The sequence below is a fragment of the Rhincodon typus genome, chromosome 16, assembly GCF_021869965.1.
Source record: "Rhincodon typus isolate 14 chromosome 16, sRhiTyp1.1, whole genome shotgun sequence".
Classification (NCBI taxonomy): domain Eukaryota; kingdom Metazoa; phylum Chordata; class Chondrichthyes; order Orectolobiformes; family Rhincodontidae; genus Rhincodon; species Rhincodon typus.
Genome location: NC_063347.1, coordinates 20,063,564 through 20,086,946, shown reverse-complemented (window position 1 = coordinate 20,086,946; position 23,383 = coordinate 20,063,564). Strand labels below are relative to the sequence as shown.

The 23,383-nt window shown below is 42.1% G+C and overlaps 1 protein-coding gene and 2 non-coding genes across 3 annotated transcripts; all 3 read right to left on the bottom strand.

Annotated features, from left to right (window-relative positions):
- Positions 1-6,637: 6,637 nt before the first annotated feature.
- LOC125485185 lies at positions 6,638-6,766 on the bottom strand. Its single transcript, XR_007263933.1, has one exon. It is a non-coding gene; the product is annotated as a small nucleolar RNA SNORA71 (small nucleolar RNA).
- A 254-nt stretch (positions 6,767-7,020) lies between these two features.
- rpl29 (ribosomal protein L29) lies at positions 7,021-10,881 on the bottom strand. Its single transcript, XM_020513727.2, has 4 exons — positions 10,790-10,881; positions 10,361-10,411; positions 10,210-10,274; positions 7,021-7,199 (listed from the first exon to the last, which is right to left on the bottom strand). Exons 2-4 carry the CDS (start codon positions 10,395-10,397, stop codon positions 7,116-7,118), a joined length of 186 nt encoding a protein of 61 aa, XP_020369316.1. The 5' UTR covers positions 10,398-10,411; positions 10,790-10,881; the 3' UTR covers positions 7,021-7,115.
- On the bottom strand, positions 8,236-8,364 carry LOC125485184. The gene has a single exon (XR_007263932.1). It is a non-coding gene; the product is annotated as a small nucleolar RNA SNORA71 (small nucleolar RNA).
- Positions 10,882-23,383: the final 12,502 nt, after the last annotated feature.

Sequence of the window (23,383 nt, the reverse complement as noted above, 5' to 3'; positions counted from 1 at the left end):
GGAAGGGGGTTCTGAAATAAATAGGGAGAGAGTGGGAGGCGGATAGAGGAGAGGATAGGTGGAGAGGAAACAAACAGGTCGAAGAGGCGGGGATGGGGCCAGGAAAGGTGAGTGTAGGTAGGGAGTTAGGGAGGGGATAGGTCAGTCCAGGGAGGACGGACAGGTCAAGGGGGCGGGATGAGGTTGGTCGGTAGGAGATGGAGGTGCGGCTTGAGGTGGGAGGAGGGGATAGGTGGGAGGAAGAACAGGTTAGGGAGGCAGGGACGAGTTGGACTGGTTTTGGGATGCGGTAGGGGGAGGGGAGATTTTGAAACTTGTGAAATCCACATTGATACCATTGGGCTGCAGGGTTCCCAAGCGGAATATGAGTTGCTGTTCCTGCAACCTTCGGGTGGCATCGTTGTGGCACTGCAGGAGGCCCAGGATGCACATGTCGTCTGCGGAATGGGAGGGGGAGTTGAAATACAGTATACCACATTAGCACATGTGCAAGTGAACATCTGCTTGATGTGGAAAGTCTAAAGTTCACCTTAAATCAGATCTGATTTTCACAGCACTGAAATGCCGGGCGAAGAAGCGTTTTTAAACCCATCTGAAAAAAAATCCCCTAATTTCCTAATGCTGGAAAAACAACTAAATTAACCACAGAGACAACACAGTGTGGAGCTGCAGGAATACAGCAGGCCAGGCAGCATCAGAGGAACAGGAAAGTTGACCTTTTGGGTCGGGACCCTTCTTAATTTCTTCTTTTATTTCTTTATTTTCGAGGAAGTGTCCCGACATCAACTTTCCTGCTCCTCTGATGCTGCCTGGCCTGCTGTGTTCCTCCAGCTCCACACTGTTATCTCTGACTCCAACATCTGCAGTTCTTGCTATCTCTAACCGCAGAATGTGAGTGGACGACTTTGCTGCCTCGAACAGGCAGCATTACAAAAAGTGAATTATTAGTGCAATTACTCCAAAATGGATTTGAGTGTACAGGCATTAGCCGAGAGGCAGTCGCTGAGGTATGCCTCCAGGAGGTTATGGTGGAAATCAGAATATAAATAACATTAGTGGCTGTATATAACTTCAGCTGGAATACTTTGTGGTGCTCTGGTAGCCACACTGTAGGAAGAATGTGATTGCAGAAGTGATTCACCAGGATATTTCCTGGGTTGGAGCGATTCAGCTGTGAAGAGAGACGAGATAGGTTGGATGTTTTCGTGGAGCAGAGAGGGCTGAGGGGGTGATCTGATTGAGGTGTACAAAGTTGTGAAGAGCATATTTTGGGTAGACAGGGCGAAACCACCTTTTCCCTGAGCAGAAGGGCCAATAATCAGGGGGCACAGTTGTAAGGCAAGGAGCATGAGCTTAATAGAGTCATAGAGTCCTACAGCATGGAGACAGGCCCTTCAGCCCAAACTGGTCCATGCTGAGCAAAATGTCCATCCACGCTAAGCCCATTTCCCTGCACTTGGCCCACATCCTTCTAAACCTTTCCTTTTCATGTATTTGTCCAAAAGCCTTTTAAATGCTTTTAATGTACCTGCCTTAATCACTTCTGCTGGCAGCTCATTCCATATGCGTACCAGATTCTGTGTAAAAAGGTGCCCTCTACTCCTCAATTCCCCAAAGATCATTCACCTTATCCATGCCTCTCATGAACTTACACACTTCGATAAGATTCCCCCTCAGTCTCCCATGCACTAAAGAAACAAGTCCTAGCTTGTCCAAACTCTCCCAATAACTCAGTCCTTTGAGTCCTGGCAACATCCTTGTAAATTTCTTCCACACTCTTTCCAGTTTAATAACATCCCTCCTATAGCAAGGTGACCAAAACTGAACACAATACTCCAAGTGTGGCCTCACCAACTTCCTGTACAACAGCAACATAACTTCCCAACTTCTGTACTCAATGCCATGACTGATGAAGGCCAGTGTGCCAAAAGCCTTCTTCACTGCCTTGTCGACCTGTGACTCCACTTTCAGAGAATCATGCACCTCCGTTCTACACTCCCTAAGGCCATACCATTGAATGCTTTTTTTTTAAGAAGATTTGTAGCTCGGATTGTCAATGAGGTTGTAGACTTGCTCACCGAGCCGGTGTTTGCTTGCAGACGTTTCATCACGCTGCTAGGTAACATCGTCAGTGCGCCTCCAGTAAAGCAGTGGTGTTCTGTCCTGCTGGTTATTTACATACCTCAGTTTGTTGGGGTAGTTGGCATTACTTCTAGTTCAGTTTTTTAGTGGTTTATATATTAGTCCAGTTCAATGTGTTTGTTGATGGAGTTCCGGTTGGCATGCCAGGCCTCCAGAAATTCCCGGGCATGTCTCTGTTTGGCTCATGCTTTTATGGATGTGTTGTCCCAGTCAAATTTGTGTCCTTTGTCCACGTGTATTGGGACCAGTGCGAACTGGTCGTATCTCTCGGTGGCTAGTTGGTGTTTGTCTATCCTTATTGTCAGTTTTCTTCCAGTTTGGCCTATGTAATGTTTCTCACAGCCCTTGCATGGTATTTTGTATATTACGTTAAGTTTTATTGGTTGTGGGTATAGAATCCTTTACGTTCGTCAGTAGCTGTCGCAGGGTAGTTGTTGGTTTGTGGGCTACCCTGATACCAAGGGGTCTGAGTTGTCTTGTGGTCATCTCTGATATGTCTCTGACGTATGGTAAGGTGACTAGTGTGTCTGGCTGTGTCGTGTCTTCTTGTTGCAGTCGGTCAATTGTGTTTTATTGGGCACCCATTCCTTTTGAAGACTCTGTATATGTGCTGCTGTCCTGCTTTGTGCAATTCTGAATTGCCGCAGTGTTGTGGCCCATTTGAATAATGTCCTGATACAGGCAACGTGTTGGAAAATAGGCTTGAAAGAGATGGATGTTTGATGACAGGTATGAGGACATTGGGCCGAAGGGCCTGTTTCCATGCTGTAAAATCTCTACAATTCAAACTCATCATCTGTAACTCTTCCCTGACTGTTCTTTATATTGTACTCAATTAGAATGGTCTTCAGAAACAACATAATGAGGACAAAGACAAAACTTACTCCAAAATTGTAGAGATGGAACTTCAGAGCAGGAGTCAGTTACTTAAATCAAATGCCAAACATCAACGTCTGCGTTTAACTGTATTTGCTGTACCCAACATTGGCTTGCAGACAGCAAACTCTCTCAATTGTATTTTAGTTGGTCTGATCTGCAGGACTCAGAATGGTAAGCTTAATATAATAAGGGGTTTAAAGAGAAGTTGTGGAGGGTGAGGACAAACTCAGCCAAACAGAGGACGGTGGTGGTTGGGGACAGTTCAGACCTTTGCTCCAGGAAGACACGGAGAGCTCAGAGACCATCCTGGAGGGCGATGGATGTGTAAACAGGCCTGAACTCCATGTCGTAGCCCCCTACCAGGCCTTGATTTTGATTTTATTGTCACATGCACTAAAATACAGTAAAGCAAAGGATGTACAGATTAAAAAGACTGAGACTGGTTACATTATTTGAGGCTAGAGTCCATTCAACAGTCTGATAACAGCTGAGAAGAAGCTGTTCATGAACCTGCTTACACGTATGTTCAGACTTATCATAGTCCACCATTACACACTACCTATTGTTAGCCATTAACAGCAATTCACCCTCCCAGCCAGAATGTTATCAACTCCTTTGTCCAACTGTTCTTCTGTCTCTTTGGGGTCTATCCCCACCTATTGTTTACTCCTTTCCCCTTCCTCCCACCCTGTTTTCTGCATATAAATCAACATTCTCCTAGCCACCGGACCTGAAACGTTAACTTTACTTTCTCTGCACAGATGCTGCCAGACCTGCTGAGCTTTTCCAGCAACTTTGTTTTTGTTTCTGACTTACAGCATCAGCAGTTCTTCCAGTTTTTAATTAGCCAAGATCATTGAAAGCTTTCGGGACAGTTTGCTCTGGAGCCAACCACAGATTGGATTATATAAGACCTGTTATTGCACATTTAAATGGGATCGATTAATAACTTCCTAATAAAAACCGAGATAGCTGTGATCATTATACAATTGAATTGAACATTCAGTTTGAGGAAGAGAAATTTAGGTTCAGGACTAGTTTTTTTTTCAAAATTTAGTAAGGGCAATTATGAGGGCTTGAAAGCAGATATAGCTAAAGTGAACTGGCAAATTACGCTAACGAATAGGCCAATATAGATACATTGACAGATTTAAGAGGATATTTCAGAATATACAGGATGGTTACATTACAACAAGAAACATTGAGGGGAAGACATACCATCTGTAGTTAACTAAAAGAAGTTAAAGATAGTACAGTTGATTCTGATATAACATGATAGTTCCTTTCTCACGTTAAGAAAATCGTGGAATGGCCACGCCATTTAAACTAATGGGGCTGGAATCGCATTACAACCAATACAGGTGGGGAAGTTTGTGTTCTACAAATAGCAGTCAAAATTCTTCAATCACGTTAAAGCCAATTTGCGTTGAAGAAACAGGCACTGTAGCAGAACCGACTGTATCAAAGTTTAAGAAAAACCTTTTAAACGCACAGGCTATTCAGAAGAGTGGACAGGATTTAAAGAACAAACTGACTAAAAATGAATACAGAAGGAAAAATTGGAATGAAGGAAATCTAGCTGGTAATCTGTAAACAGATGTGAGTTTCTTTAGATATAGCAATAAGAATAGTTAATAACTTGAGCATTGTTCCTATAGAAAGTGAGTCAGGGGAATTTATAATGGAAAATGAGATAGCAAATGAATTTAACAAATACTTTGCATTGGTTTTCATTTGAGGATACATATAACATTCTAGAAATATCTATAAATCTGGAAATGGAAGGGAGGGAGGATCTCAAAGAAAATTAAAATCACCAGGGAAGTGGGACTGAGCAAATTGTTGGAATTGTGGCATATTTGTACTGATATGGGATGTGGGTGTCACTGACAAGGCCAGCATTTGTTGCCTATCCCTAGTTTCCTATTTACTCCAACTCATTAGAATCACTGCAATTAACTCAAATTATTTCTTGAAAATTAATTTACAAACAGTTGGTTATGATCTTCAGAGACCAGTAACTTAAAAGAATCCCCATAACATCAACAGAAAGAAAACTAATCGACAAATTTTATCTTTTAAAAAAAAAAAAACTTTTATTGCAACAAATCAACTTAAATGATGCAAGACTCAGAATCCCTGCAGCATGGAAGCAGGCCATTCGGCCCACTGTGTCCACAATGACACCCAGACCCACTACCCTATCCCTGCATTTCCCATGGCTAATCCACTTAGCCTGCACATCCCTGGATACAATGGGCAATTTATAATGGCCAGATCACCTAACCTGCACATCTTTGAACTGTGGGAGGAAACCGCAGCACCTGAAGGAAACCCACGCAGACACGGGTAGAATGCATAAACTCCACACAGACAGTCACCCGAGGATGGAATCAAACCCAGGTCCCTGGCGCTGAGGCAGCAGTGCTAAACGCTGAGCCACTGTGCTGCATAGTGAAGGTCACAGAACAAAGATAGACTCTCTTTTACTCTTTTTTTTATTCTTAAACTATTCAAAATGGCACCAGATTATGGTGACAGTTGAAGCTTTTGGCTGTATTTTATTCTATTATTCACTGTAAAATGCATGTGCAATAAATCATTTAAAATCAATAAAACTAAGCCATTGCTAGGCAAATGGAATTGCAAATTAATAATAGATTTTGCTTTAAATACCCTATAGGTCAGACTCAGTTGCCAGTACTCATTACTTCCATCACAAATGTGGTAGCATATGCTATCTCAGGGTTTCTAACTTGATGTTTTATGTAGGATATTCATTTCCTATTCAAATCCTTTCAGAGAGTCAAACTCACCAAGAACTGTATTCAGAGAGGCAAGGCAGATCTATGAAACTTATCACACCCTAGGACACAACAGTCCTAATGGCAGTTACCCAGTAAATTTCCAGCCAACATAGCTAGTTGATTTTTGATATGAAACATTCAGCTTACACGTGGCCGGAGCTATACTTTCTTCTTACTAACAAACATTAATCTCTTCATGGAGAACTTGGCTTGCCCTCCTTAGACAAATTCTGTCATCTGAACTGCTTGTATCAAGGCAGGTCAGATCCTCTCGTCACAGCAATTAGCTTTCTGCTTACTATTTGCTCCAATTTTCATCCCGTGGCAACTTCAATGCATGGGCATTTTCTGGATCTGAATATGTCAAAACCAAGAAACCAATTACCACTTTCAGAATACTTCCAAGTTTCGCTTTGGTCTTAAAAGACACCACACCAAAAAAAAAAAAAAAAAACAGGTCTTTCCCAAAGCAAAAAAGGGTCTTCACATTTATTATCCCTAAGTATTGCTGCACTGTCACTACAGATCATAACGTAATGTGTGTAGTATGATACAATACACTAAAGAATTGCTAGGTAGCAAGAGTCAACTTTAAAAAATAAAAAGACAGTACAAACCTCACCCTGCATCACATTTCGCTGAAATGTTCAAGAGAAACATCCATGAGAAATAATATAAAATGCTTACATTGGAATTGCGTTCAACAAAGATGAAACTGAATATTTGCTGGTATGCAGCCAATGTAGTGAATAACGCATATAGAAAAGTTTAAGTTCTAAACTTGTTAAATCAAGATAGCAGAATTGCAATGTCCAAATGCTATGAGGTTTAATGGAGATCGATGCTCCAATAAACACGGGGAAGTCTTTTGATTTGATCTTCCTGCAGTATCAATGATCTGGTAATGGTTAATACCACAATCACTTTCGAATGCAGGTGAAGAAATTAAACCCTTATAATTATTTGAAACCTCGAAATGCATCTACAATCAAAAAAACAGGATGTGTGTAAGCAGTATGGTCACTGAACATAACACTACAGATGTACATTTAGGACACAGTGCTTGTCAGCAGTGCCATCTTTGAAATGAAACTTTAAAAGAAATTTGAAGGGTTTTTCTGCAGGCACTGAATCTACAGTTTCAACAAGGGTCTCTACCTCAAAACAAAAGTGAAGGCACTGGAAACCAAAGTCCCATCTTAAGTTTATTCAAAATAAACTTATTTGAAACACAGAACAGGAGATATTAAATAATTGAGACTGTTGGTCTGAGCAGAGATTGCTACTTTATTTTTTGCTTTCAACCTTGCCAGCTCCTTTCTTATTGTGCTTCTTGGCAAACCGCATATTCCTCAGAAACTTAGGATCAACCTGGAGAGAAAAAAAAGATACACCTTAGGAAACTGAGTTAGTATTAGTAAAATTGTCTTGGCCTGTCCTCAGGTAACAATAACAATAACTGACCATGAGATCTGACTGTCTTATAGCTAAATATGCGCCTGACAGGTTTTACTCTGTCTTCAACGAGACTCTAGTAATTCAGCTATAACCACAAGACAAAATAAATTAGACATGAGCCAAAAAGCCATCAGACCAAGACTGCCCTGGAAGAAAGCCTTCCAGATTATCTCTTTTATTCAGAGAACCAATTGCAACATCTACCAACAGTACCTGTTTCATTTACAGTTTACTGCCACAGCCTCAAACACCCACTACTCATTTTATCAAGTTGTCATTCATTTTGTTAAGAATTTTCAGAGGCCAGGCCAAGCCAAGTTTTAACAAATAACCTTTCACCTATGATTCTGTCCCAAAGTTCTACTTTGAGTTTCCTTTACCACTTTGCGGCTCTTATGAAGTCTATTCATTATAAATCAGCATTTAGTTTCTTCCCCCACCCCACATAGGGGGCACTTTATTTCTGAAAAGAAGTGGAACCAGTAATTAATTATTCGGAGCAAACAAAAGGTTCTCATCACCTAAGATACTGGAATTATATTTGCAGGTCATCAACCTGTCTGCCTTTCAGCAAAAATCAAGATTCGATAGGGTATTAATAATGAGTATTTAAAAACTTGATCATGGGTAGGAATTTCTCTAACCCAGACCAGCTGCAGCCCATACATCACATTTCTACTTGAGTTTCAGAGATACAACATAACTTGGACTTAGGTGAAATGTTCAAGAGGGAAATCATACCAGACACCTTGGAATATATGAACACCAAGAAACCAATAAAACGAATGCAACAATGCAATGACATCGATAACAGCAATCCCAAACTCATCTTATAAACTCAGTTTCCTAAAGGTAAATGGAACGGAGGGGACATTCGCAGTACGGTCCCAGAAAACAAAATCTCAGAATATAACAGAGAGCAAACTAATGAAAAGCTTAAAGTTAACAATGTCCAAATGCTATGAGGTTTAATGGAGATCGATGCTCCAATAAACACGGGGAAGTCTTTTGATTTGATCTTCCTGCAGTATCAATGATCTGGTAATGGTTAATACCACAATCACTTTCGAATGCAGGTGAAGAAATTAAACCCTTATAATTATTTGAACCCTTGAAATGCATCTACAATCAGAAAAACAATGTGTGTAAGCAATATGGTCACTGAACATAACACTACAGATGTACATTTAGGACACAGTGCTTGTCAGCAGTGCCATCTTTGAAATGAAACATTAAAAGAAAACACCATGCTTATGTGAATGGCAAAAATTCCATTGTGTTAGAATAAAAAGGATTTTTCTAATGTCCTAGCCCACATTCCTCTCCATTAAGCCTAACGTAAACGTGGTTATCTGATCACTACTTCATCTGGCACTTGACACTTAGTGAGAAAATCAGCTGTCATATTCATTAACCAATAGCCACTGCACTTCGAGAACTATTGTGTGTTCATTAGGTATGTAATGATCTGAAAGCAACCTAATTTACCAAACTGGTTGAACTAATGTAGTCACAGAGGTTTACAGCACAGAAACAGACCCTTTGGTCCAACTTGTCCATGTCGACCAGATATCCTATGTAGCTCTAGTCCCATTTCCCAGCCCATAACCCTCTAAACCCTTCCTATTCATATACCCATCCAGATGCCTCTTCAATGTTGCAATCATACCAGCCTCCACCACTTCCTCTGGCAGCTCATTCCATACACACACCACCATCTGCGTAAAAAACCTGCCCCGTAGGTCCTTTCTATATCTTTCCCCTCTCATCTTAAACCTATGCCTTTAGTTTTGGACTGCCCCCACCCCAAGGAAAAGACCTTGCCTATTTACCCTATCCATGCCCCTCATGATTTTATAAACCTCTATAAGGTCACCCCTCAGCCTTCAAGTAAAATAGCCCCAACCTGTTCAGCCTCGCCCCTATAGCTCAAACCCTCCACCCATTGCAACATCCTCAAATCTTTCCTGTACCCTTTCTAGCTTCACAACAACCTTCCTTTGGAGGGAGACCAGAACTACATGCAATACTCCAAAAGTGACTGAACCAATGTCCTGTACAGCTGCAACATGACCGCCCAACTCCTATACCCAATAAAGGCATGGAAAAATATTTGATTTGCATATGTTTATATTTGTATAACCCAAGGATACCCCAAAGTATTTAGCAATTGAATGCATTCGAAGTGCAGTTACCAAAACTATTCAGGTAAAACCACAGTCAATTCATGCACAGCAAATTCTCACACATATACTATGATAATGGCCAGATGTAGTAGAGGAACAAAAATTTACCAGGTCACCAGAGGTAACTGCATACTACTTTAATTAGGTTAGGCCATGAAGTCTTATGTTCACCTCCCTTTACCAGCTCATTTGAAAAATGACACCTTCAAAAAATGCAGCACACTTGGTACTGGATTGTCAGCCAAAAATTCTGTGCTCAAGTCTCTGGAGTGGGAGCTGAATTCACAACCTTCCAAGCCAGAGGCAACAGTGCTACCAATGGAGCAAGAACTGGCAAAGACAGGTTTCAAATTTAACAAACTGCACTATCCTTTACCTTGAAGGTGTCATTTGTGAGCATTTGCTTAGACAAAGGAGTCTTCACCAGTGTTGTTAGCTCCCTAGCACGCTCAGAAAGAGGACAGATTTCTAATAGTAAAGAACCAACTGCAGCTTCTTTTTTACACAAGCATATGTCAGAGCCAATCCAAAACATTTGCATCAGAGTGCTTTCAAAGCTCAACATCAGTAGAAAATGCTCAGTAGGTCAGGCAGTATTAGGCTACTTGACTGTAAATGGGATTCAAATTAACCCAATAGCCTACCTACATTCAATTGACACAACATGCAGTTACAGTTTAATAAATTTTGCACATGAGAATTCATAATCAGCATTAAAACCCAACTAACACACTTACTCCTTTCAGGGGTTCAAATCGATAAGACTTGGGCTTTTTGATCCCTGTTCTGTGCCACTTGCTGGCTGTTAAGATACAGAAAATGCTTTTAAAAGCTTGCAAATGAATGAAAGAAATGTAAAATGATTGAACTGTAGTGCCTGGGACTTACATTGGTTATGGTTGGTGTGGTTCTTTGACTTGGCCATGACTCTTGACTGACCTGAAGGAACAAAATAGCATATTTACATTCACACATTATAAGGACAATCTGCTCTCACTTCTCCCACTCCTACCCTCAGAGACACTGCAACCACTAACTCCCCACTCCTCCTCCGAAGGGTACATTGTTGGTTTGCAGCATGAACCTACAGCAGTCTCTAATGCACTGGACTGAGCCCTATACAATCCAATAGACACTACCTGTGAAGGGGTTTCAGCCTTGCCTGTTCCCAGCTCCAGGATGACTCTCCCTAACTCGGCCATTAAACACAATCCAATGGCCCTCTCGGTGTAAATACAACTCTCTGGCCCGAAGCGACCGTCTCTGCGCCGCAGAATGGCTCCCTGAGACGGATGGCTCCGGATTACACATTCTTACCTTCTCAGACTCAGCCGACACCACCAGCTGCCACCGGAAGAGAGAGATCAGCCGCTGCGAACGCTGGGACTTTCCAAACCTCCGTCTTCCGCCTTCCGGTGGTGACGGTGAAACCAGCACAAAGGTTCCGATTAACATCATGCACTCGCCCATGGGTCTGATACAATCTTCCCCATCCCAAATATTCACCATCAGTCCAAATCAGTGTCAAAAACAATCAAGTTTCTCCTCTGACGAAAAGTCTTGATTGTTTCTCCATGGAAACTGAGTATTTTCACTTTTTTTAAAACTAATTTTTTGGAAGGATTGAGAGTTTTTATTTTACATCAAAGTTTTTCTGGTATTGAAAGGTCCTCTGCAAACATCTCAATGACACTTTCTATTCACTGATAATCACTTTTCCTTGTGGGAAAACCCTATTGAAGTCATTGTAGGAAAGTTGTGTTTGTGTCGTATTCCTTTCAGATGCTTCATCAATGTTATTGTAAACCTTTCAAAATGTATTTAACTCAATGTTGAGGCTCTGGGTCCAGTGGGAGGGACTTCAAACTGAATCTTTGAACTTGCAAATACAACGAAGTCACAAAATCTTTGACGGAGGATGTAGCCACGGAACCACAGTTTTGCTTGATTGTTCAATGGAGGAAATGAGAATTAGCTTTATTGGCACGTGTACTCAAGTTACAAAAGAACAAGAATACATTATATAGCGTACAACGTCACCAACATGTAGCACTATCTTAGGTACAAAGTATCTAGGTACAAATCTGAGGTACAAAAAATACAGAAAATAAAGAAAAGTTACACTACAGATATACATAGTATAAGTTACGAAAATAAGAAATGTAGTTAAAAAGTTAGACATTACAGTCTTTACATAAGGGTTTCCATGTAATCCACCGGGCTCCACTGGTCCCCAACCAAAAGCCATCTTTGCTTTGGGCCACTGGCCATCCCCACTCCACTCCAGCCCGCTGGCCATCCCTGCTTCACTCTGGGCCAGCTGACTGCTCCCACCTCAGGCCACTGTCCTTGCTTTGCTCCAGGCCTGCTGGCCACCGTTTCCATTCCAGGCCACTGGCTGTCACCGCTCCACTATGGGCCTGCTGGCTGCCGTCCCCGCTCCAGGCTGCTGGCCACCTGTGCTTCACTCCAGGGCACTGGTAAGCAGCCCCGCTCTGCTCTGGGCCATTGGCAGAAAAGGAAAAATATAGGAGGGTAAAAAACACGAGAGAGAAAAGAAAGAAAAAGAGAAAGGGAATGGATCGAGTGGACGAGCTCCAGCCGGAGTGTTCTTCTCCACCAACATCTTGAATATTTCGGTATCACAATGGTTATGGTGTAGAAGGAGGCCGTTTGGTCCATTGTGTATATACTGGGTGCCCTGCACATTTCTTGCCTTTTCCCAATAACCCTGAACATTGTTTCTACTTAAATACTTGAATGCCTCAATTGAACCTGCCTCTACCACACTTCCAGGTTCCAGATCCCAGATCCCAACTACTCACTTGTGTGAGAAAGATTTTTCTCAACTTCCATTTGTTCCTTCTGCAAAAAGCAACTTTAAATCTGTGCTTCTGGTTCATGAACCATTTACAAGAGGGAACAATATCTCCTTGGCTATTTTTTTTCAGTTCTGGACCCCTCAAAATTTTGAAAACTTTTATCAGATCTCCTCTTAGCCTTCTCATCCCAAAGGAGGGCAGTCCTAAATTCTCCATCTCTTCTCAGAACTGAAGTCTCAACCCTTCATTTTCATAAACATCTGCACTCTTTCCAAAGCATTCACATGCTTCCTACAGTTTGGCATCCAGAACTATGCACAATACTTCAGCAGGGGTATAAGTATCATTTTATGTACGTTCATCATAACTCCCATGATCGATGAACCTATTAATGTGTCTCTAAACTTGTAGGCTAGAAGAATGTATGCTTTATTGATAGCTTTGTCTACGTGTCTTGCCACTTTTAATGACTTATGCATGTATATGTTTAGGTTTCTCCGTTCCTGCACATCCTGCAGAATAGAACCCCTTATTTTATACTGTCTCTCCATGTTCTTTGTTCCAAAGTGCATTACTTCACACTCACACATTGAACTGCATCTTCCACCTATCCCTCACTTCATCGATGTGTAAAAGGCTTTTTGTAGTCCTACACTACTCTCCTCATGGGTTACAATTCTTCCAAGTTTTGTATCATCTGAAAACTTTAAAATTCTGCAAACCTGCCCACCAAAATATATATATATGAAACAGGAAAAGGAAGGGTCCCAATACTGGCCCCCAGTTGTGTAGTGTCAGAAGTGCCATACTCATTAACTAACAAAGATTACTCATTAACTATTAATCACTGATTCCCAATAGTCAGAGATAGTAGGAACTGCCGATGCTGGAGAATCTGAGATAACAAGCTGTAGAGCTGGATGAACACAGCAGGTCAAGCAGCATCAAAGGAGCAGGAAAGCTGATGTTTCAGGTCTGGACCCTTCTTCAGAAAATAATCAGCCAATTCACAATGCTACTGTCCCTTCTACACCATGACCTATAGTTTTCCTGACACATCTGTTGAGTTGTATCAAACTCCTTTTCGAAGTCCATGTACACCACACCAACAGCCTTCCCTGAATCAACCCACTGAATTACCTCTTCATAAAAACTCCAGCAAGTGAGTTAGACAGGATTTTCACTTAACAAATCCACGCTGTCTCTTCCAAAGCAGTCAATAATTTCCATGTGACTATTAATTCTACCCTGCACTTGTTTTGCTCAGTGTGATTTTTGCAGATTCCTATGGGAATTGCGGCATTTCTGCATGCACTACCTTTTCCCTTTTTCTCTAATATTTAAACTATTCAAAATGGTACCAGATGATGGCAACAGTGGAAAAGCTTTTCACTGTATTTTACAGGTTTTCCCATTGTAAAATACACATAATAATAAAATCATTCGTATTCATACTCTTAATGTGGAGTACAAGAAAGCATAATCAGATAACTCTACTTACCAACCTTTAATTGGCTCTCAAGTAGTTTCATTGAAAAGACCATATATATAATCATCACCAAATAATAAACATTCTAGTTTTTAGAAACTGTGCATTTCTCTAAGTAGCCAAAAATCTCAGATAAAAACCGAAAGAACTGCGGATGCTGTAAATCAGGAACAAAAACAACGTTGTTGGAAAAGTCCAGCAGGTCTGGCAGCATCTGTGAACTGTTCTGAGGAAGCGTCACCAGACCCGAAACATTAACTCTGTTTTTTCCTTCACAGATGCTGCCAGACCTGCTGAGCTTTTCCAGCAACTTTGTTTTTGTTCCAAAAATCTCAGATGTAGGTTATCTTGCACACAATCTCCTACAAGTTTAGATACACATTAATAAAGGTGGTAAAAATGCATATATCTTTCTGCAAGAGAGAAGAAGGCAAGACTTTACCCACAATCAGTAAATAAGTAAAACTGTTACCCATAGGGGCTTTGCATATACTGATGTTCAATAACTCTTCTTAAGAACATATCTTTATGGAGATTTTATTTCATCAAATATTCACCAAAACAGGATTTATTATTTAAAGGGTCGTTGGACAGAACCACCATTTACATTTATTTTGCATTTTTATCAGAGGAAAATACTCCTACCAACTATAATCAGATAAAAATTGCAATTGGAAATAAACCTCCTCTCCAGAATTCTGCACTCAGAAGTAACCCAAAGGACAAGGAATGAGTAGTAATTGGGAAAGATGAGCTGCTTTTTATACTTTTACGGTCTCCAGTAGCTGCTGTATGTTCAAAAGCATTCATTAGGTGAGCCGGAATGAAATAGGTGGGTGATTTTTAAGATTGTCCTGAAGAAGAATCAGTCCAGACTCAAAATTTTGATTTTGTTTACCTCTTCACAGATGCTGCTAGCTCTGTTGAATTTCACCAACACTTTCTGTTTTTATTTTAGGCAAGTTAGTTACAATGTCCTTCTTTCCCTTTTGCTGTACCTTATAAGGTAATACCTGCTTTCGGTTCATTGAATTTGTTTTCATTTACATTACTATCCTATTCATAGCCATGCCCAGATGCGTTATCTCTGGCCTCTCTTCAAGGTTATACTTGAAGGAACACAGGCAGCTGTCGAGGGTGTTATCTCCAACTGCCTTATTTTTAATGGTCACAGGAACAACGGGGCGCAATTCTCCAAAACAGTATTTCTTACTTTGCAGAGTTATGGCAATAATCTCTGTATTTTCTGATCCTGCTTTCCAGTTCTCATACCCATAATGCAGTCTTTTGGTCAAGATACCAATTTCTTCTTTGATGTCTTTCCATGAGTTGCATCATGAGACAAACTCAGCACAAAGAACTTGGCCATAGTTGGCTTACATGCATCAATAGGAACGAAATAAAAACACAGTTACATGATTTAAAGTGATTAGTACAAAGTGTGATTAAATAATGAATTGGCTTATACCAATTTTTTTTTGTCAGTGCATGTGTATTGGCTACAGTGGTTTCATTTGTGATGCAGCCAGGCCTGTCATTCAAGGAACTTAGACTCTGAATAAAGGAACTTGAATCTGTGCTTCAGACATTGTGATGCATGTGGGTGGTAGGAGGTTCCTGGATGCTTTTTTTCCAGGAATCAGCCACATTCCTCAGGCTAGGCACTTCTGATCTGGTCCAAAACTAGGGCTGTGAGGATGTGACTGTGAGTGAGGTATGGGGACCCAGAAGCTGGCAATGGAAGTGTCTCTGCCCTTGCAATAATGGTGGTGGTTTGGGGTTGGTTTGCTTGGGAACCTAAAGAGCAAAGACAAGGCAATAGTATTTGTAACTAGAGTGTGATAGTGCATCAGGGATTAAATTCCATCTAGGGAATAGTAGCAAAAATATAAAATTGCACTCACTTTGTCAAAACTGGTGGCACAAACAAAGATAAATGATTTAGGTTGAATTGCCACGACAGAGACCAAGAATTGGCAATAAATATTCCAACACTTGCAACATTTCATGAAGGCAATGAATGAAAATTGAACAGCAGCAGTGCTGATAATAATGGATGACAAAAGTGCATAAATGAAGGCAGATCTTGATCAGAAGATCAGGAAGTAGAATCAATATGGATGGAGATTAAGATTTAAAAATGCTAGGAAACATAGGTGGAAGTAGATTACGTGCCCTTAACAATAGCTCTTTTTTTTTATTCATTCATGGGATGCAGGTATTGCTGGCAAGGCAGCATTTATTGCCCATCCCTAATGGTGCAGAGGGTAGTTAAGAGTCAACCACATTGTTGTGGGTCTGGAGGCAGATGAGGGCAGACCAGGTAAGGATAGCAGTTTCCTTCCCTAAAGGACAATAGCAAACCAGATGGGTGTTACCCTTGACAATCGGTCATCATTAGACTCTTAATTCCAACTATTTATTGAATTCAAATTCCACCATCTGCCATGGCGGGATTCGAACCCAGGTCCCCAGAACACTACTGGGGTCTCTAGATTAACAATCCAGTGATAATACCACTAGACCATCGCCTCCCCTATTCTATTGTTGGTTCATTAAACATTAAATTATTGGAGCTTGTAACAAAGGCAATTAATAGTTATGGAAAACTTTAATCTTGATGCAGACTGGACCATGAAAATTGGAAAGGTGTTCTGGAAGATGAGTTTGTAGAATGTTTTGATGACAGTTTCCTGGAATTGTAGAGCTAATTAAGAATACTACTGCTTTAGATCTAGCATTGAGCAATGAGACAGGGTTAATTAGTAATGTCACATTTAAAAAATCCACTGGAAAATAGTGATCATATTGCAATTGAATGCCAAACCTCAATCAAAAACAAGAATCTTAAACAAAGCCAATTACATATCAATGAAGGGAAAGCTGCATAAGATTAATTGGATATAAATAGATTAAAACATCGTATAATACATAAACAGCAGGAAACATTAAAAGAGGCATAGAAAATGTTAAGAAAATCACTCTCTGATGAAAAAAAATGATATGATAGGTGCATCTGTGCCCTACTAAGGAGATTAAGGATAATATTAGGTTAAAAGAAGAGGCTTATTGTGTTGCAAAGAATAGTAATACAGCTAAGAATTGGGAGACTTTTAGAAATAAGCAGCGGCCACCAAAAAAATGTTGATAAAATTTGGAAAAAAATGAAATGACACTAAATTAAGTGTGAATACAAAAACAAGTTTTAAGTGCTTTTACAAATATACAGAAAAAAGTAAGAGAGTAGCTAAAGTAAACTTTCAACCGTCAGAGGAAGTGACAGTAGAAACTCACCTAAAGAATCAAGAAATGGTTGAGCCATTAAGCAAATATTTTTTGTTGGTCATCACATCAGAAAACACAAGTTATGCACCAGAAATTAGACCTAGAGCCTAATAAGAGTGAGTAAGTTAAGGGAATTGATATGAACTGTGAAAAGGTATTAGAGAAACTCACAAGACTCAAGAAATAGAACACTAGGATGTTCAGAGCAACAGAGGAATATTGGGGTGTTTGTCCACAGATCCCTGAAGACAAAAGGACATGTTAACAGTCTGGTTATGAAGGTATACAGGACATTTGACTTTATTTATTGTGGCATAGATTATAAAAACAGAAAGGTTATGTTGGAGCTATACAAAACTTTGGTTAAGCTAAAACTGGAGAACTGTGTGCAGTCTATTTACTACACTATGGGAAGGATGTGATCACACAAAGGAGATGTGGAAGAGATTCACCAGGATGTTGCCTGGAATGGAGCATTTCGTCTACGAAGAGAGAGGGTATAAGCTTGGGTTGTTCTCTTTAGAAGGTTGAAAGGAGTTCTGAAAGAGGTATATAAGATTATGCAGGGCATGGACAGCCTTAGAAATAACCTGCTCAATGATGCCAAGTTTGTGTTCTTCTAGGGCCATTCCGCTCCTGACCTCATTACAGCCTTGGTTCAAACATGGCAAAAAAGGTAGAATTCTAGAGGTGAGGTGAAAGTTTCTGTCCTTGACATCAAGACTGCATTTGACAGAGTGATATATCAAGGAGTCCTAGCAAAACAAATCAGGGGGAAAAGTCCCTGCAGATTGGTGCCATGTCTAGCTTCGGGACATCTCTGCAGGAGTTCCTCAGGGTAGTGTCCTATGCTCAATCATCTTCAGCTGATTCATCAATGACCTTCCCTCCATCATAAGGTCAGAGTGGGGATGTTCGCCAATGATGACACAACGTTCAGCACCATTCATTACTCCTCAGGTACTAAAGCAGTCCATGTTCAAGTGCAACAAGATCTGGGCAATATCCAGGTGTGGTCTAACAAGTGGCAAGTGGCAAGTAACATTCACACTACACAATTGGCAGGCTATGACCATCACCAATAAGAGACAATCTAACCAGCACTCCTTGACATTCAGTGGTGTCACCATCACTGAATCCTCCACTATCAACATCCTGGGGGTTATCATTGACCAGAAACTCAACACACCACATAAGCACAGGAGCTACAAGAGCAAGTCAAAGGCTAGGAAGATTACAGTGAGTAACTCATAGAAACATAAAAAATAGGTGCAGGAGTAGACCATTCAGTCCTTCATGCCTGCACCACCATTCGATATGATCATGGCTGATCAAATCCCACTCCTGTTTTCTCTCCATACCCCTTTATCCCTTTAACTGCTAGGGCTACATCAAGCTCCCTCTTGAACATATGTAACAATCTGGCCCCAGTAGATTTCTGTGGTAGAGAATTCCACATGTTCACATCTCTGAGTGAAGGAATTCTTCCTCATCTTGGTCCTGAATGGCTTACCCCTTATTCTTAGACTGTGACCCCTTGTGCTGGACTTCTCCAATATTGGGATTATTCTTCCCGAATCCAGCCTGTCCAGTTTCATCAGGATTTTATATGTTTCTATGAGGTCACCCCTCATTCTTCTATATTCCAGCAAGTACAAGCTCAGTTGATCTGTTCTCTTTCTGTATGTCAGTCTGGTGAACCTTCATTGGACTGTCTTTACACAGACAGTGATGGGCGTGTGGAATGCGCTGCCGGCAGTGGTAGTGGAGTCAGATACTTTAGAGACTTTTAAGCGACTCTTGGATAGGCACATAGAGGATAGTAAAATATAGGGTATGCAGGGTAGTTTAATCTTAGTAGGATAACAGGTCGGCACAACATTGTGGGCCGAAGGGCCTGTACTGTGCTGTACTGTTTTATGTTCTATGTTCAATGCCTCAATAACAAGATTGTCCTTCCTCAGAGAAGGAGACCAAACCTGCACACAATACTCTAGGTGTGGCCTCACCGAGGTCCTGTATTACTGCAGCAAGACATCCCTATACTTAAATCCTCTCATTATGAAGGCCAACATGCCATTAGCTTTCCTCACTGCTTGCTGCACCTGCATGCCAATCTTCAGCGACTGTTCCACCATGACACACAGGTCTCATTGCACCTCACTCTTGCCTAAACTGCCACCATTCAGATAATAATCTGCCTTTCTGTTTTTGTGACCAAAATGGAAAACCTCACATTTATCCACATTATATTGCATTTGGCAAATCACTCTGCAGCCTCTTAGCATCTTCCCTACAACACGCATTGTGTGGGATCGTGTTCAATAACGATCGAGATCGTGTTCCATAATGATCGAGATCAGCGAGTGGTGTAAATAACCTCTTTATTGAGTATCCACAGCAGCACACTTCGAGGTGGCGATGGAATCCAAAGTACAGTTTTGCAGTATAAAAACTGAAAGAACAGCGGATGCTATAAATCAGGAACAAAAACAGAAGTTGCTGGAAAATCTCAGCAGGTCTGGCAGCATCTGCAAAGAAAAAGTCAGAGTTAACATTTCGGGTCCAGCGACACTTCCTCAGAACTGACGGTGGCTGGGAAAACGTCGGTTTATATGCAGAAAATAGGGAAGGGAATGGGGTAGGGAGTAAACGATAGGATAGAGCCCAGAGAGAGAGAAGAGCAGTTGGATAGACAAAGGAGTAGATAACAATCTGGCTAAGAGGGTGAATAGCTATTAATGGGGACTGTTAGTGACTAACAATAGGTAGTGTGTAATGGCAGGCTATGTGATAACAAGGCCTGGTGTGTGGGCTAGGGGGCTAAGACATAGGAGAGTTTAGGCCCTAAAATTATTGAACTCGATGTTGAGTCCAGAGGGCAGCAGGATCCCCAAGAAGAAAATAAGATGTTGTTCCTCCAGCTTGCATTGAGCTTCACTGGAATACTGCAGCAAGCCGGAGACAGAGCTATTGGCCAGGAAGCAGGGTGGTGTTTCCCCAGTGTAGTTTTCCCCATTTACCTCTTCACTCCGCACTATCCAAGGGCCCAAACATACCTTCCAGGTGAAGTGATTCTTCACCTGCACTTCCCAGAATCTAGTCTACTGCATTCGTTGCTCACAATGTGGTCTCCTCTACATTGGGGAAATGGAGTGTAGACTGGATGACCGATTCGCAGAACACCTAAATTCTGCTCACAAAAAAGACCCTGAGCTTCCAATTACCTACCACTTTAACACACCACCCTGTTCCCTATTTAACTCACTGCCACATCTCATCTAGGCAGGCCCACCAAGAAGTTCTGTTCCTCTCTCTGACAGGAGTTCCATTCCAATCTTTTCTCTTGTCCACTGACATTAATTTCACTGTCAGTCCTGGTGTTTGACCAGGTATTTGCTAAAACTCATTTCCACAGCCTTATTACATTCCTCAGTGACTACCTCTGGCTCAGACACAACCCACATGGATTCCAACTGAAGTTTCATCCTCATGTTTTGAAACCATCCAGGATCACACATATCTCCGTGACATTCAACGTTTTACAGACAGCTGCTCTCACCACATCCTGAGATTCAAACTCCCCTCCCCTTCCCTTCCCTCTGACTCCATTCCCTCTCCCAACCCCACCTCCTGTCGGGTATTCACTATTCCTCCTAACCTTCCGCTCTCTGATGCTGAACGTTCTGTATCAGCAAAGGCCTCAGCTTTATTCCTCTGCGTCCCCACCATAACGAATTTTGGGCATGACATGACGTCAAACTCTTCTTCCACTGTCTTTGCCTCCGTGCTCATTTCTTTGGGCAAGAGTCCTTTCTCTGTCTCACAGACTCCTTCGCCCATTTCCAACACTCTCCCTCCACCTGGACCCCTCCCTCTGGCCTTTTACCTGCACTCGATCTGTTCATTGAGAACTGTCAAAGTGATTTCAGTCACCTCAATTTCTCTGCCCCCCCTCCCCACCCCCCATTCACCAAATCCAACCTATCTCCCTCTGAACTGACTGTACTCCCTGCGCTTCGATCTAAACCTGACTTTGTTATTAAGCCTGTGGATAAGGGTGGTGCTGTTGTAGTCTGGTGTACTGATCTCTACATTGCAGAGGCTGAGTGCCAGCTCTCAGAAACCTCCTCCTACCTTCCCCTGAACCATGACCCCACCATGGCACATCAGACCATTGTATCAACTATGGTAACTGACCTCAGTTCATCTGGTGACCTCCCCCCACTGCCTCTAAGCAGGGTCCCCCAGCCCCGCACAGTTCACTTCTACCTCCTTCCAAAAATCCACAAAAGTGACTACCCGGGTAGACCCATTGTTTCAGTCTGCTCCTGCCCCACAGAACTCATCTCTTCCTATCTTGACTCAGTCTTCTCCCCCCGGTCCAGTCCCTACCCATGTACATCCGCGATTCCTCTGATGCCTTACATCGGCTTCAAAACTTCCAGTTTGTAGGTTCCAGGCATCTCCTCTTTACCATGGACGTGCAATCTCTTTTTCCATTTATCACCCACCAGGAGGGTCTCAGGGCTCCCCGATTCTTTCTGGAGCAAAGACCTGAACTGTCCCCACCGTCACCACCCTCCTCCATTTGGCCGAGCTCGTCCTCACCCTCAACAACTTCTCTTTTAACTCCTCTCATTTTCTTCAGGTAGGAGGTGTGGCCATGGCTACCTGCATGGGCTCTAGTTATACAAGTCTCTTCTGAGGGTATGTGGAACATTCCTTGTTCCAGGCCTATTCTGACCCCCATCCACAACCCTTTGTCCGATATGTCAATGATATCATTGGTGCTGCTTCCCTCTCTCGTCTGGAATTGGAAAACTTCATCAATTTTGCTTCCAATTTCCACCCTGCCCTCACTCTCACCTGGTCTATCTCTGACTCCTCCCTTCCCTTCCTCGACATTTCTGTTTCCATTTCTGGGGATAGACTGGCCACTAATATCCACTACAAATCCACTGACTCCCACTGCTATCTGGACCATACATCCCCAGACCCTGCTTCCTGAAAAGACTCCATCCCGTTCTCTCAGTTCCTCTGTCTCCATTGCATATGTTGAGATGAGGCCAACTTCGACAAGGGAGCATCCGAAATGTCCACTTTCTTCCTCAACTGAGGATTCCCCAGCACTGTTGTCAACAGGGCTCTCAAACGGGTGCAACCCGCCACCCGCACTTCCGCCCTCATCCCCTCTCTTCCCTCCCACAACAGCGATAGGGTTCCCCTTGTCCTTACATCCCACCATCCCACCAGCATCCATATCCAGATGATCATCAGATGCCATTTCCACTACCTCCAGCGAGATGCCACCACCAGACAAATATTCCCCTCCCCTCCCTTGTCTGCCTTCCGCAGGAACCATTCCCTCTGAGACACCCCGGTCCACTCTTCCTTCACTCCCAACACCATCTGACAGCCCCACAGCACCTTCCCCTGTAACCAGCGAAGGTGTAACACCTGCCCATTTACCTCCTCCCTCCCCAGTATCCAAGGGCCCAAACATACCTTCCAGGTGAAGCAACACTTCACCTGCACTTCTCACAATCTAGTCTACTGCATTCGCTACTCACAATGTGGTCTCCTCTACATTGGAGAAATGAAGCATAAACTGGGTGACTGCTTTGCGGAACATCTACGTTATGCTCACAAAAAAGACGCTGAGCTACCTGTTGCCTGCCACTCTAATGCACCAGTCTGTTCCCTGACCAACATGTCTGTCTATGGCTTGCTGCAGTGTTCCAGTGAAGTTCAGCGCAAGCTGGAAACCTCATTTTCCGCTTAGGGACCCTGCAACCCTCCGGACTCAATATTGAGCTCCATAATTTTACAGCCTAAACTCTCCCATGTCATAGCCTTCTTCCCTACAGACCAGGCCTTGTTATCACATAGTCTGCCACTACACACTGCCTATTGTTAGTTACTAACAGTTCCCATTAACAGCTATTCACCCTCCTAGCCAGATCGTTATCAACTCCTTTGTCTATCCAACTGCTCTTCTGTCTCTTTGGGCTCTATCCTTCATCCTATAATTTACTCCCATCCCCCTCCCCATTTTCTGTATATAAACCAATGTTTTCCCAGCTACCATCAGTTCTAAGGAAGGGTCACCAGGCCTGAAACTGTGATATTTTCTTCACAGACGCTGCCAGACCTGCTGACATTTTCCAGCAACTTCTGTTTTTGTCATGGTTTTACAGTAGCCTCTTTTATATACAGTTTTTATATACATTAAAATGTTAGCATTATGGTGTCACATAGTTTTATCTATGCACGCAAGTTTAAGTGACATGTATCCTGGCGAAGCAGGAGGTG